The 16987-nt window shown below is 39.7% G+C and overlaps 1 protein-coding gene across 4 annotated transcripts in view; it reads left to right on the top strand.

The window, feature by feature from the left end:
• kif17 (kinesin family member 17) overlaps positions 1-16987 on the top strand; it is a 101286-nt gene that overhangs the window by 66368 nt on the left and 17931 nt on the right. For all 4 annotated transcript variants that reach the window (XR_011351844.1, XM_069919062.1, XM_069919064.1 and 1 more), the window contains exons 7-9: positions 3195-3339; positions 9864-9970; positions 14275-14453. Coding sequence is in view for 3 of the 4 variants with exons in the window: in XM_069919062.1 (XP_069775163.1) it covers positions 3195-3339; positions 9864-9970; positions 14275-14453 (431 nt within the window). In the remaining variant the exon portion in view is untranslated. The remainder of the gene's footprint in view (positions 1-3194; positions 3340-9863; positions 9971-14274; positions 14454-16987) is intronic.

Genomic DNA, 16987 nt, shown 5'->3' with positions numbered 1-16987 from the left:
AAAACCTCAGCCCTAGGCCCTGACCTATCCCTTTCCATGATTACATTGAAGCTAATGCCACTATGATCACTGGACCCAAAGCGCTCCCCAACACATAGCTCTATCTCCTGACCTATCTCACTCCCCAACAATAGATCTAACACTGCCTCTTCTCTAGTCGGTACCTCTATATATTACTGTAAAAAAACTATCCTGCACACATTTTACAAACTCCAAACCATCCAGCCCTTTCACAGAATGTGTTTCCCAATCTATATTTGGAAAATTAAAATCTCCCACTATCACAACCCTGTGCTTATTACAAATATCTGCTATCTCCCTACAAATTTGCTCCTCTAGTTCTCATTCCCTATTAGGTGGTCTATAATACACCCCAATAAGTGTAAGTACCCCTTTCCCATTCCTCAATACCATCCAAATAGCCTCAAAGAGCCATCCCTCTAATCTATCCTGCAGAAGCACCACTATAAAATATTTTCTCTGACAAACGATGCAAAACCACCCACTCTTGCCCCTCCCATTCTATCACACCAAAGCAACAAAATCCAGGAATATTTTATAAAAATATTTTGTGTGTGTATATGTGTGTGTGTGTAAACCACCTAACCTACTCTATTAAAAAGAAAAGTAACCAAAAAAAAACCAACATCCAAGCTGCTTATCCTGAGGGTTACATATATTTTGTAGCTTTTGATTAATACCGTGGATCAAAAGCTAAGGTAAGACTACGTCTCATCTGGAAGAGTGAGTACGTGTCATGCCACTCTGACCATAAATTTGAACTTGCATTTGAACATGAATAGTGCAAATGCCGATTAAAGTTTCTAACCACCTACCCTTAATATTTGAGGGCATTACCATTATGAGTCTCCATTACCATTCAGGGCTACCTGATGAGCTGAACACCTTAAATGCTAGCTTTAAAAAGGAGAACTCAATGGTACCAATGAGAATCCCTGCAGAAGCTAATGATCCTGTGATATCTTTCTCTGAGGCCAATGACAGAACATACCTTAAGAGGGCGAACCCTCATTGGGTGTCAGGTGCTGAGGTGTACTGGGCAGGTAGTAAAAGTCTGTGCCAACTAACTAGCCAGAGTGATTGTGGACATTTTCAATCTCATTGCTGCAGTCAGAGATTCCCACCTGCTTCAAAAGTGCCTCAATTATCCCGGTGCCCAAGAAGAGTAGTGTGGGTTGCCTCAATGACCATCGCCCAGAAAGCACTCACATCTACTGCAATGAAACGCTTTGAGAGGTTGGTCAGGGCCAGAATAAACTCATACCTAAGTAAAGACCTGGACCCACTGCAATTTGTCTACCGCCACAATCGTTCCACAGCAGATATAATTTCACTGGCTCTCCACTCAGCTCAGGATTACTTAGACAACAGCAACACATATATCAGGCTACTCTTAATCAACTACAGCTTAGCTTTCAACACCATCATACCCCCAATATTGATCAACAAGTTTCAAACTCTGGGCCTCAGCAACTGGATCCTTGACTTTCTCATTGGAAAACCACAAGTCAGTATGAATCAGAAACAACGTCTACTCCTCACTGACAATCGCAACGAGCACATGTCAAGGATAAGTGCTTAGCCATCTGTTCTACTCTACAGCCATGACTGCGTGTCTACAAATTTGTCGATGACACCATGGTTGTCGGTAGATTCATGGATGGCAATGAGGAGGCATTCGGGGTGAGAGATCAGCTAGGGGAATAGTGTCCACTGTGCTGTAAATATATAATTTGTTTAATTAAAAAAATTAAAAAGCAATTTTATTGCATTACTTTCTGTTTACTGTATTTATTTTTCAGATTTATTGTCAGAACATAAGTGACATCACATACAATCCTGAGATTTCTTTTTCCTGTGGGCAAGGCAGAATTACCACTTATTAGTAGTCCAAAAAGCTGTACTCAATGTACATATGTAAACAAATAAAGATATGTAAACAACTGTGCAATACAGAGGGGAAAAAAATCAATAAAGAGCTTACAGTAAGAATCCTTAAATGAGTCCCTGTTTGAGTTTACTGTTGAGTCTGATGGTGGAGGGGTAGCAGCTGTTCCTGAACCTGGTGGTGTGAGTCTTGTGACGCCTATACCTCTTTCCTAAGGTAGCAGTGAGAACAGAACACGTGCTGGGCGATGTGGATTCTTGATGATTGCTGCTGCTCTCTAACGGCAGCATTCACTGTAGATGTTCTCGATGGTAGGGAGGGTTTTGCCTGTGATGCGTTCACTCTTTTTCAGGGCTTTACGCTCGGGTATTGGTGTTCAGTGCTCAGAATGAGGCGTCTTGGACAAAGCAAATGCAAATTGAAATCGTAACTTCCATTTAATCAGCAAGGGTGACCTGCCTTGCAGACGCCTGTCACTTTATTCTACATCCCACTGATGTCTCTATCGTTGGTCTCTTGTGTTGTTCCAACAAAATTCAAAGTGAACTCAAGGAGCAATATGTTGTCTTCTGAATGGGCACATTTCGCTCCTGAGGACTGAACAATTTCAGATAGCCATCCTTTCAGTTTATTATCAGGCTTGTCCCAAGGAATAGTCAATTGTGCAAAGTCAATGAACAATGCCAATTCCATTTTTATTTGCGATTTCCTGTTGCAAAGTTTTGTATCTCAGTTCCAAAATTATTTTTTTCTTTTCTCCACCATCATTCATCTCCTACTATTTCAACTTCCTCTACAGAAGCTGACTGCGATTAATATGCTTTCACCATTCTCTCTCAGCTGACACTACCCCCCACTGGTATCATTCATCTATCTTGGTTTCCAACCTATCAAAAACATTCCTTCTGTCTTTTCCATCTTCCTCCTCTGTAACTCAAACCATGTTTGATTTTTAATTTTTCTGATGAAATATCATTGAAAAAGTTAATTCTGTTTCTTTATCACAGATGTCACCTGACCTACCAAGTGTTTCACATATTTTCTGGTTTTATCTATCAATGAATGGCTGACAGGCAAAAATCTACCAATTAAAATAATAAGAACAAAAGGAAACATTAAACACCCTATAGCTGATGAACAATATGAATACTTTAGTATCTAGATGGCCAAACTTGTGTTTCTCTGAAGGCTGTACCCAAGAGCACCTGATCTACTACTGTTAATGTTGATATTAAATTGGTATGATGAGAATCACGTTCTTTATCATTTTGAATTTTGTCGTCAGGAATATGAGCAGAAATTATCAAAGATCAAAGCAGATTATGAGGCAGAGCAGAAATCGAATGTTAAGCTACAAGAAGATATTGAAAAACTAAGAAGTTCATTTGAAATGAAACTGGCAAATATTGAATCTTTTGATAAGGCCACAGGTATGTTGCACGGTCAGTGTTTAAATCTTTGCGATGAAGTCTCATTTCTCTATAAAGTGTTTTTCATTTTCTCAATTCCTCCCTCTCTATCATTGGTCTCTTGTGTTGTTCCAACAAAATTCAAAGTGAGGTCTTCCATTCCAGAACATCCAAGATGTCCTCCTCCTTCAAAAAACATGGCTGTCTTCAACTTAGCCCTTACCCACATCTCCCCTATTTCCTGCACATTCGCCCTTCCCCCTCTAACTTGTCCTCACCTACCATCCCACTGGCCTCCTCATCAAACAAATGATCCTCTGCAATTTTAGCCATCTACAATGTGATCCCACCACCAGACACATCTTCCCCTCTCTGTTTTCCACATGGACTGCTCCCTCCGTGACTCCTTCATCCACTCATCCCCTCCGACTAATAGCCCCCTTGGCACTTACCCTGTTATCACAGGAAATGCTACCCTTGCACCCACACTTCAACCTTCACCACCACTTGTGGCCCGAAACAGTCCTTCCAAGTGAAGCAACACGTCATTTGTGAATCCGCAGGGGTCATTTACTGCATCTGGTGCTCCCATTGTGACCTCCTCTGTATCAGAGAGACTGTATGTAAACTGGGAGATCGTTTTGTTCAGCACCTTCGCTCTGTTTGCTGCAATAACGGATACCTCCCAATGACCAACCATTTCAATTCCACATCCCATATCCACTCTAATATGTCTGTCCATGGCCTCAATGCAATGGCAAACCAAGGCCACTCGCAAACTGGAAAAGCAACACCTCATATTCTGGTGGGCACTCTCCACCCAAATGGCATTAACATCAACTTCTCTAGCTTCCATTAGGCCCCTCCCCTCTCTCCTTTTCTCCAGCTGGGCACTCTCCAACCAGATGTCATTAACCAACTTCTCCAGCCCCTCCTCTCTCTCTCTCTCTCTCTCTCTCTCTCTCTCCTTTTCTCCTGCTGGGAGAACCAGATGGCATTAACATCAACTTCCATTAGGCCCCTCCCCCTCTCTCTCTCTCCCTCCCTCTCTCTCCCTCTCTCCTTTCCTCCTGCTGGGCACTCTCCAACCAGATGGCATTAACATCAACTTCCATTAGGCCCCTCCCCCCTCTCTCTCTCTCCCTCCCTCTCTCTCCCTCTCCCTCTCTCCTTTCCTCCTGCTGGGCACTCTCCAACCAGATGGCATTAACATCAACTTCCATTAGGCCCCTCCCCCCTCTCTCTCTCTCCCTCCCTCTCTCTCCCTCTCCCTCTCTCCTTTCCTCCTGCTGGGCACTCTCCAACCAGATGGCATTAACATCAACTTCCATTAGTCCCCTCCCCCACCCTCTCTCTCTCTCTCTCTCCCTCCCTCTCCCTCCCTCTCTCTCCCTCTCCCTCTCTCCTTTCCTCCTGCTGGGCACTCTCCAACCAGATGGCATTAACATCAACTTCCATTAGGCCCCTCCCCCCCTCTCTCTCTCCCTCCCTCTCTCTCCCTCTCTCCTTTCCTCCTGCTGGGCACTCTCCAACCAGATGGCATTAACATCAACTTCCATTAGGCCCCTCCCCCCCTCTCTCTCTCTCCCTCTCTCCTTTCCTCCTGCTGGGCACTCTCCAACCAGATGGCATTAACATCAACTTCCATTAGGCCCCTCCCCCCTCTCTCTCTCCCTCCCTCTCTCTCCCTCTCCCTCTCTCCTTTCCTCCTACTGGGCACTCTCCAACCAGATGGCATTAACATCAACTTCCATTAGGCCCCTCCCCCCCCCTCTCTCTCTCTCTCTCTCTCTCTCTTTCTCTCTCTCTCTCTCTCCTTCTCCTTTTCTCCTGCTGGGCACTCTCCAACCAGATGGCATTAACATCAACTTCCATTAGGCCCCTCCCCCCTCTCTCTCTCTCCCTCCCTCTCTCTCCCTCTCTCCTTTCCTCCTGCTGGGCACTCTCCAACCAGATGGCATTAACATCAACTTCCATTAGGCCCCTCCCCCCCCCCTCTCTCTCTCTCTCTCTCTCTCTCTCTCTCTCTCTCTCTCTCTCTCTCTCTCTCTCTCTCTCTCTCCTTTTCTCCTGCTGGGCACTCTCCAACCAGATGGCATTAACATCAACTTCTCCAACCCTCCCCTTCTCTCTCTCCTTTCCTCCTGCTCCCCACCCTGTTCCCTCTCCCCCTCCCCTATCACCTCAGCTTTTTTTCTCTTCTGCCCTCTCACCCTTATCCAACTATGACTTCTAGCTTGTGACCCTGTTCGACTTTCCCTGACTCTCTCTAGCTTCCCCACCATTTTATTCAGCTGCCTGCCTGCTTTCTGCTCATACCTTGATGAAGTTTAATAAAGAAAAAGATTATAGTTTTCATTTACAATATATGCATTTTTCATTATACGGAACGGTTTATTTATTTTACGTAGCAGTTTATATCATTTTTCTGTCTCTTTGGCTTGGCTTCGCGGACGAAGATTTATGGAGGGGGTAAAAAGTCCACGTCAGCTGCAGGCTTGTTTGTGGCTGACAAGTCCGATGCGGGACAGGCAGACATGATTGCAGCGGTTGCAAGGGAAAATTGGTTGGTTGGGGTTGGGTGTTGGGTTTTTCCTCCTTTGCCTTTTGTCAGTGAGGTGGGCTCTGCAGTCTTCTTCAAAGGAGGTTGCTGCCCGCCAAACTGTGAGGCGCCAAGATGCACGGTTTGAGGCGTTATCAGCCCACTGGCGGTGGTCAATGTGGCAGGCACCAAGAGATTTCTTTAGGCAGTCCTTGTACCTTTTCTTTGGTGCACCTCTGTCACGGTGGCCAGTGGAGAGCTCGCCATATAACACGATCTTGGGAAGGCGATGGTCCTCCATTCTGGAGACGTGACCCATCCAGCGCAGCTGGATCTTCAGCAGCGTGGACTTGATGCTGTCGACCTCTGCCATCTCGAGTACTTCGACGTTAGGGGTGTAAGCGCTCCAATGGATGTTGAGGATGGAGCGGAGACAACGCTGGTGGAAGCGTTCTAGGAGCCGTAGGTGGTGCCAGTAGAGGACCCATGATTCAGAGCCGAACAGGAGTGTGGGTATGACAACGGCTCTGTATACGCTTATCTTTGTGAGGTTTTTCAGTTGGTTGTTTTTCCAGACTCTTTTGTGTAGTCTTCCAAAGGCGCTATTTGCCTTGGCGAGTCTGTTGTCTATCTCATTGTCGATCCTTGCATCTGATGAAATGGTGTCTAAATTTTTATTAAAACCAATAATTGTTAAAAGAACAATAAATAAATAGTATTGAGTGAACCCGCATTTACCACGTCATATGGCAGCTCGTTCCACACTCGTACCACTTTCTGAGTGAAGAACTTCCCCCTAAACCTTTCCCCTTTCACCCTAAAGCCACTCTTGTATTTATCTCTCCTCATCTGTGGAAAGAGCCTACTCGCATTTACTCTGTTTATGCCCTCATAATTTTGTAAACCTCTATCAAATCTCCCCTCATTCTTCCTCGTTCAAAGGAATAAAGTCCTAATCTATTTAATCTTTCCCTGTGACTCCTGAAGACCTGGTATCAACCTAGTAAATCTCTGCACTCTTTCAATCTTACTGTAGTTTGGTGACCAGAACTGCACACAATTCTTCAGATTTGGCCTCACCAATGTCTTATACTTGGCCTCATATACTGTCAAATCAAGTCCACCTGTAAATTGGGGAAGCAACACCTAATATTCCACCTGGGCACTCTCCAACCAGATGACATTAACATCGATTTCTCTGGTTTTGATAACCCACCCCCCATTCTGCCTCTTTTCCCCATCCCTCTTCCTTCATTCCTTGAGCTCTCCATCCCCTTTCCTCTCCATTCACATAGCCATCTCCCTCTCCATTTGCTGTTACGCCCTCCCTCCCTTATCCACCTATTACTTCCTGCCTGTGGGTCTGTGATCATCCCCCTGTTTGGGCACCTGCCTACATTTTGCTCACACCTTGATGAAGGGCTCAAGCCTTGGTTATGTATCTTTATCTTTGCTATATAAAGTACACTGTCTGACCTGACATTGAGTTTTTATTTCAAATCATAGAGTCTGCATACTTTCATGTTTTCTTCTAATTGAGTCTGTTATTTAGGAGTCTGATGAGTGCAGAGTAGAAACTGTTCCTGAACCTGCTGGTATGTGTCCTGTGGCACCTCCACCTCTTTCCTGATGGCAGTTGCGACAACAAAGCATGCCCGAGGTGGTGTGGATTCTTGATGATTGCTCCTGCTCCAAAAACAGCAGCGTTCCATGTAGATGTTCTCCGCGGTGGAGAGAGTTTTGCCTGTGATGCACTGGGCTGTGTTCTCTACCTTTTTTCAGGGATATCTGTTCAGAGCTCTTGGTGCTCCCATGATACAGCCGGTCAGCACGCTTTCCACTACACATCTGTAGAAGTTTGCCAAGGTTTTTGATGACATATCGAACCTCCGCGAACTAGAAGTGTTGATGTGCTTTCTTCACAGTGATATTGGTATGATGGATTGAGGAAAGTCCTCCGAGAGTGATTCCTAGAATTTAAATTTGCTCTCCACTTTGGTTACCTCAATGATCACTGGATCATACACCTCTGGTTTTCCTTTCCTAAAGTCTACAATCATGCCCTTGGTATTGGTGACATTGAGTGAGAGGTTGTTGTTAGTATATCATTCAACCAAGTTTTCAATCTCCCTCCTGTGTACTGACTCACCGTCCCTTGTTATACAGCCCACTACCATGATAACATCAGCAAATTTGTAGATGGTGCTGTTGTTGGACGCACTGTCATAATAGAACACGGGGCTAAATACACAACTCTGGTGCACTGGTTCTGATGGAGATTGTAGAGATGTTCTTGCCAATCTGCACTAACTGGGGTCTGGAGGTGAGGAAATCCACAATTCAATTGCACAGTGGGGTATTGATGACCACGTCTTGGAGTTTGCTCAAATGTTAAATGCTGAACTGTAGTCAATAAAGAGTATCCTGATGTGTACATCTTTGCTGTCCAAGTATTCCAGGGTTTTGTGTAACCAGTCAGATGTCATCCGCCATAGACCTATCGCTGCAGAAGGTGACATCGCTCGAACAAAATGTTTGTGTGTTTGAAGCCTGCAAACATCATAGGGCATTCATACAGAAGAAATGAGTTCCAGTTTGGCCTTAGTTAAATAGGATCATGTGTCACATAGCATTGGATTGTTATCAGTGGTGGCTCATAACCTGTTGGTAAGAGTGAAGATCAAGCTTTCAAATGGAGAGTGTAGGAGATTCATATTTATGATTGGGTAGGAGGAAGTGCTGAAGGTCGGGCTACCAATCAAGTTGTGTGATATTGGAGGTGGGGATCAATTCGCCCATTAGACCAGAGGCACCAACAACTCATCCCCATAGCAACCCTGCTCTAACCCTTTCTCCTGTCCATTCTTCCCACCATCTTCACAAACTATCTCTTTAAATGTTTCCCACTTCTGACAATCTGAAACATTCAAACTGTTTTCTTTTCATACATGCTGCCTGTTTAGCTTTTCTAGTATTTCTCTTTTTCTTAAGAGGAGTGTTTTGTGTTTTCCAGCCAAGTCTGGCACATGTGGGGGATGGCTTTTCATGGTCTGCTGGAAACACCAACAGCAAATGTTATTATTTATTTAAATAGGCAAATAATTTTAAACGATGAAAGCATTGGGCAATATTGTTAGAAATATTAATAATAGTGCCATAAAATGTTCCAATTGAAATTGATTTTGTTGGTGCTAAGTAACTCCAGGATACCTAAAGGATACAAAACTTTGGCTGGGTAGATGATTTTGTTGTGAGGCGGAAATATACACAGATGCACTGAAGTTGATATCATGTCTGTGCATACATTGGGATGACATGTTGTCAAGGCATTAGGGCATTCAAAAATGTTTCTGGGCTGAAACTGGTGCACCTATTTTCTAATGAATTGAATTGAATATTTTATTTATGTAGCACATTTTAAGCACAATGGAATGTTGCTCCAAAGTGGCTTACATCAATTAATCAAAAAATACAGAAGGCACAAAATCAACAAACACAAAAGATTAGACACTGCACAGGAGAGTCATTTCGCAGAATAGTGATGGGTTGGAGAAACACACAAACGGTGACAGGCTGCCTGAACACAGTGGCACTGCCAACTCAACCTCGTGCCCTACAGACCCAAACTATCTGGGTGGACGATGCAGCTCCCTAGATAACCATGACAAAAGCGAAGCCAAAACTTTTATCTGAGGTCAAGGGAATCAATACAAATTCAAAGCTCATCATCATTCTTAAAACTATGGCTATTATAATGAGCAGCAGTTAAAAAAAGAGATAACACTCTTGGAGACTAGTGCATTATTAGGGTAAAACACAAGACACCTTAGACTAAACACAATTTAGACATTAGACTCAAAGCATCAATGACAAGCTAAACAAAATGTATTATACATAAAACACTCAGTTGCAATTCTATAAAAAACAAAAATGGGGAACATTACATTTCTGAACTACCAGAGGAACCGCATCCGTAACTGATAAAATGTATCTGTCTTTATAGATGTGTCTCCATTTGAAGTTAGTTCTCGTGCCTCAGAGGTAACTCAGACACGAAGTGCTGAATTAGCGCACGTGAGTGAAATAGAACAGAAGATGGATATTGCGACAGTAAGTATTATTATTAACCTGGCATTAAATGTGCATCCTTATTTCTGAGTCCTTTTGGTGTATAAGGTGTTGAGATCAAATTTAGGGTCAAACAGTGCGCCAGTTTAGAGAGACGGTGTCAGGGAATCCCCACATGGTGATCCCTCAATCAGCAATGCTGAGTAGAGATGTACAAAGAAACTATGAGAGACAGAAACATCAGTGCAACTTTCTCTCATACCCTAGGCAGTCAGCTTGAGAACTGTGACGATATGGATTCGGTGATGCAGTAATTAGCGCTTTTGCTGCACCATGTACTGATCTGGATTTGATCCTGAGTGCTCCAGTTTCATCCCATGTCCCAACTAGTTGGCTGACTCCATGTCTTGAGACATTTCTCCCTTGATTTAGATTCTTAACATTCACTTGGGTGTTCCCTCTGAATTTTGTCTCAAATAAATTACTTCTCTTTTTGTCTAAACTCCAAAGAGCATGATAAGGTATACACAGTGCCCTCTATAATGTTTGGGACAAATTCACATTTTTTTTTTCCTTTATTTTCTCCTGTGCTCCTGTCTTAAATCTGTAATCAAACAAATTTCATGTGATTAAAGTGCACATTCCAGATTTTATTCAAGCTTATTTGTATGCATTTTGGTTTGATCATGTAGAAATTACAGTACTTCCCCCCCCCCCCCCCCCACCCCACCATTTCAGGGAACCATAATATTTGGGACATAGTAATGGTATGAATATTAGTCATGTTGCATATCCCTTGTATGCAATGACTAAATTCAGTGATTCATAGACATTACCAGGTGCTGTGTATCTTCTCTGGTGATGCTCTGCCAAGCCTCTACTGTAGCCATCTTCAGCTCCTGCTTGTTTCTGGGTCTTGTCCCCTTACGTTTTCTCTTCAGCATGTTGGAAGGCATGCTCAATTGAATTTTGATCAGATGGCTGAATTGGCTATTCAAGAATTCTCTAGTGTTACCTTTGAAAAACTGCTTTGTGGCTTTAGCAATACGCTCGGGATTATTGTCTTGTCGGATAAAGTGCCATCCAATGAGTTTGGAGACATTTGTTCAAGCCTGAGCAGATGTTTCCATACACTCAGAATTCATTTTGCTATTGCAGTCACATCATCAGTGAAGATAAGTGCAGCAGTATTTGTGGTAGCCATACATACCAATCCATAACACCCCCACCACCATTTTTCACAGATGAGGTGATATGTTTTAGATCTTGGGCAGTTCCTTTATGCGTTCACACTTTGCTCTTGCCATCACTTTTTATTCAATTTTATTTAATTGTTTGCATCATTACAGGAAAAAAAATGAATAAAACATTAATCAAATATCCAAAGTCAATGATGCAAAAAAAGTATATTTTTCTCCCCATTCCCCCCCCCCCACCCAAAAGTAAGAAAAGAAACACCTACCATTTAATATACAGTAATATTAGCATCGACACTCATTAATTGTTACTAAAAATTACTAATTAAGAGTAGTGGATAAGATAGAAGAGGTGGATGGAAAATTATCCGTATATGGTTTCCAAATACCATAAAAAAATTCAACTTGATTCCTTAAACTATGCTATTTTTTCCAAAGGAATACAATTTTGCATCTCATTATACCATCTACTTCATAACATTTCTCTCTCATCTTTCCATGATATCACTATACATTTTTTTGCAGTTACTATTGCAATACTTATAACATTTTTCTTGGTATTTGTCCAATTTCAATTTTATATCCTTTTCATAGACATCTCCAAATAAAAATATTCTTGGATCCTTTGGTATCTTTGTCTTCATAATTTGGCCTAATAATAAACTCAGTTTATTCCAAAACCTTTCCATTTTTTCACAAGACCACACTGAAAATGCATAAAAGTCCCTCTTTCTTTCGCACATCGAAAACACTTACTTGAATAATTAGGATTAAGTCCATTTAACTGATGTGGAGTATAATACAATTGATGAAGAAAATTATCTTGAACTATTTGATATCAAACAGTTACTATATTCGTAACACTTTCATAACATAATTTTGAACAAATCTCCTCCTGAATTTGTATATTTAAATCTTTCTCCCATCAGATTTTTGATTTATACAAATCTTTTTTCTTTACAGTCTCTTGTAATTTTATATACGTATTAGTAATAAATTTCTTAACAACAAATGTATCTTATTATATCTTCAAATTGACTTTGTTTAGGGAGTTTTAAATCTGCTCCCAGTCTCTTTTTCAAATACATTTTTAATTGTTAATATGCAAAAATTATATTTATCTTTTAATTGATCAAAAGTTAAGAAAAAATCCTAAGAAACAATCTTTTATTCTCTGTATACTTTTACTATACCAATGATCAAATAAAGAATTATTCAAAGTAAAATGTTTTAACAACATTTTTGGTAATTGATCATTTTTAATTTGTGTCTCAATATGAATTCTATTCCAGATGTTTAAAATATGTTTCAATATGGAAAAATCTTTAGTTCCATTAAATTTATACAAAATTAACTCTGGAATAGTCTTACCAATTTTATTCATTTCTATTTGAATCCAAGCTGGTTTTTCATCCCATTGAAAACAGGAGGACAAAAACCTCAATTGAGCTGCTTTAAAATAATTCTTAAAATTTGGTAGTCAGTCCACCCTGATCAAATTTCCACATCACTTTTTCTAAACCAATTCTTGACATCTGACCTTTCCAAAGAAATTCACGTTATTTTATTTAAGTGTCAAAAGAAAAGGCAATGATTTAAACAAATATTGTATTCTTGAAAAATATTCATTTTAATACAATTCACTTGTCCTATTAACATTATTGGTAAATTTTTCCATCTTTTCAAATCCTCTTCCAATTTTTTTAAACAATGGAAAATAATTTAGTTTAAACAAATTACTTGTATTTCTACTAATAGCACGGAGGCAAATAAAGAAAAAAAAATTTTTTTCTCAAAACAAATTATGGAGGTCAATTCCATCATTAATCTTCTACTTCCTCAGCATACATCCTCATTTTCTACTCCTGTCCCTTCAGTAAAGGCCAAAAAGATTAATTTGCATTCCCTGAATCAGCAAGACAAGACCCACTGCATACAAATACTCACTATTAAAAAGGGGAACCTCACACCTTCAACTATTCTACTCCATCTACCATCTTACCTATTCAGTCTATTGTTACAAGATCAAACCAGCAACCACAAAGAAGGCATATCACACAGGAGTAAAGATGAACAATTATTTTATTAACAAAAATCCCCCCTTTTATAACAATGCCCACTGGTTACTATGCAAATCTCTATAACAGTGTAAAACTAATAAATTCCCCAACCTAAATATAACATATGTAATTTAAGTCTAAGTTATATTTCCAACCAGCCCACAGAAAAACTTAGACACAAAACAAACACAAAACACACAAGACTCACAAAACTTCGATCTCAACCGAAGCAAAGATAATAAACAAAATTCAGTTTGTTTGGTAAAATGAAGCGAAAAGATCTTTGAGAGAGAGAGAGCACAAAATTCGAAGTGGTCTTGTGTTGCTGCAGAGAGAGGAACCATTGGCCTGGTCCAGATCCTTCTGGCTGCCTTCGGAATGTTCATCCTTTTTGAAATCCCAACATTCTAAACTGTCCTCCAGACCATGACTCATGCTCTGGGCTTCCTTCCACTCCACAGCACCACCCAGTGGTGGTTTATCATCCAAGTCCAGAAATTTTTAGATCATTTTCTGCACATGCTCAGTTTGTCTCCCACTCTCTCAGCAATCCACCTTCACCTTGGCTCTTAAAGGCAAACTCACTTTTTAACATAAAACCACACAACACATAGGCCAATAAACACAGAACTCTGTAACACTATCCATGTATTCTGAAGCGTTCAGCAACTTTTATATGATTAAAAATAGCTTAGAAAATATGGAATAAGGAGTAGACAAAAAATACAGCCACTTACAAATGGTACTGTGAAGAGTGAAACATGCACTATTAATCTTTTGAAACAAAAATACTGTTTCATGTGTTAAAACAATATGTGGCTTATCAGTTGTTTGTAGAAGAGCTTCTGATACAAATAGAGTCTCAAGTATGCATAGTGTACAAAGGAACCTCGTAAGTTAGGTTGTTTTCGGAATTAATAATAAAATAAACCAAGGAAAAGTTCGCAGTTCTTTGCTTTAAACATGATTTGTCAATGACCAACATGTCAAATATGATAGGAGAATGTGCAGTTTTGTATGACTGACAAGGTTTCTTGACAAATATAAAATATTGCTTCAATAATTTGGTTTTATTATCACATTTTTCAAGTTGGTTGAACCAAATCGAGAAATAACTGAACAAAACAGCAGCAGCCTGAAAAATATGGCATGTAATGAAGAGCAACGTCCTCTATTAGGTCCACAACCATCAAAGGTAGAGATTATACCAGAATACTCTCCAGCTGGTTCATCACCTGCCACCTTGGATCAGCAAGAGGTACTTGCAAGGTCAGTTCTACAAGTGTTCCGTGATTAACTAGATCATATCCAAATCAGAATTTATCGTCATGCACGTCACAAAATTTGTTGTTTTGCGGCAGCATTACAGGTGCAAATATTATTGCAAATTTTTTAAAATTAGTGCAAAAAATAGAAATAATGTTTGTGGTTTATTGTCCATTCACAAATCTAATGGCAAAGGAGAAGCTGCTTTTGTACCATTGGGTGTTTGTCTTCAGGCTCCTCCATCTCCTTTCTGATGGTAGCAGTGTGAAGAGGGCATGGCTTGAGTGGAGAGGGTCCTTGAGGATATAGGCTGCTTTCTTTCTTTTAAAATTTTTTTATTTTTCACACAATAAACCATACTGACCAAAATACATACAGACATTTTTCTCTTGCATATATAGTGTCATTTTCTCCCCTTTTTCCCCCCTCCCTTCCCTCCATCCCTCTCCCCCATTCCCATTTATTCAAAGTTCAATCTATAAGATACATTAAATCCGTTAAACAATGTCGTCACTTAATAAAATAAACAAGAAATTTTTATCTTTTACTTTTATATACTGAGTCAGTTCATTTCGTTGTCTTCTCCTTCTGTCATTTTAGGTGGTGGAGGTCCGTGGTAGGATTTCTCTATTGTATTTCATGTATGGTTCCCATATTTGTTCGAATATTGTGATGTTATTTCTTAAATTGTTATTTTTTTCTAATGGAATACATTTATTTATTTCTATGTACCATTGTTGTATTCTCAAGTTGTCTTCTAATTTCCAGGTTGACATAATACATTTTTTTGCTACAGCTAGGGCTATCATAATAAATCTTTTTTGTGCTCCATCCAAATCGAGTCCAAATTCTTTATTTCTTATATTACTTAGAAGGAAGATCTCTGGGCTTTTTGGTATATTGCTTTTTGTGATTTTATTTAATCTCTGGTTTAGATCTTCCCAAAATTTTTTCACTTTCTCACATGCCCAAATTGCATGTATTGTTGTTCCCGTTTCGTTTTTACAGCAAAAACATCTGTCTGATACTGTTGGGTCCCATTCATTTAACTTTTGGGGTGTGATGTATAGCCTGTGTAACCAATTATATTGTATCATGCGTAACCTCGTGTTTGTTGTATTTCTCATAGTTCCGGAGCATAGCTTTTCCCATGTTTCATTCTTTATCTTTATGTTTAGATCTTGTTCCCATTTTTGTTTAAGTTTACAGTTTGTTTCCTTGTTCTTCTTTTCTTGCAGTTTGATGTACATGTTTGTTATAAATTTTTAAATTATCATTGTGTCTGTAATCACATATTCAAAATTGCTTCCTTCTGGTAACCTCGCACTGTTTCCCAATTTGTCCTTCAAGTAGGTTTTCAGTTGGTGGTATGCAAACCTTGTATCGTGAGTTATATTATATTTGTCCTTCATTTGTTCAAAAGATAATAATTTATTTCCCAAAAACAATTTTCTATTCTTTTGATCCCATTTCTCTCCCATTCTCTGAAAGAAAGGTTATTTATTGTGAAAGGGATTTTGTGTCAATATTCATTTTGATAGTTGATAATTTATTTTATTTCTTTCTACGTGAATCTTCTTCCAAATGTTGAGCAGATGGTGCAATACTGGTGAATTCCTATGTTGCACCAATTTTTCATCCCACTTATAGAGTATATGCTCAGGTATCTTCTCCCCTATTTTATCTAGCTCTAATCTGGTCCAATCTGGTTTTTCCCTTGTTTGATAAAAACCTGATAGGTATCTTAATTGTGATGCTCTGTAATAATTCTTAAAGTTTGGTAGTTGTAAGCCTCCTTGTTTGTACCATTCTGTTAATTTATCTAGCGTTATCCTCGGTTTCCCCCCTTTCCATAAGAATTTCCTTATTATTTTCTTTAGCTCCTTGAAGAATTTCTCTGTTAGGTGAATTGGTAATGATTGAAATAGGTATTGTATTCTTGGGAAGATGTTCATTTTAATAAGTTTATCCTTCCTATCAGTGTTAGTGGTAAGTCTTTCCAGTGCTCTAAGTCGTCTTGTAATTTTTTTCATTAATGGCTGATAATTTAGTTTATATAGATGCCCGAGATTATTATTTAGTTGTATTTAGTTCGATACCGAGGTATCGAATTGCTTGTGTTTGCCATCTAAATGGTGATTCTTCCTTAAACTTTGTGAAATCCGCATTATTCATTGGCATTGCTTCACTTTTATTTGCGTTGATCTTGTACCCGGATACTTCTCCATATTCCTTCAATTCCTTATGTAATTCTTTTATTGATATTTCTGGTTCTGTTAAGTATATTATAATGTCATCTGCAAATAGACTGATTTTATATTCCTTCTCTTTTATTTTTATCCCTCATATTTTATTTTCTGTTCTTATCAGTTCTGCTAGTGGTTCTATAGCTAACGCGAACAGTGATGGAGATAGTGGACATCCCTGCCTTGTTGATCTGCTTAATTTAAATTGGTTTGATATATATCCATTTACTGTCACTTTCGCCAATGGTCCCTTATATAATGCTTTAATCCAATTAATATATTTCTCTGGTA

This window comes from Narcine bancroftii, chromosome 2, assembly GCF_036971445.1.
Source record: "Narcine bancroftii isolate sNarBan1 chromosome 2, sNarBan1.hap1, whole genome shotgun sequence".
Taxonomy (NCBI): Eukaryota; Metazoa; Chordata; class Chondrichthyes; order Torpediniformes; family Narcinidae; genus Narcine; species Narcine bancroftii.
This window is presented reverse-complemented; position numbering and strand designations above follow the sequence as displayed.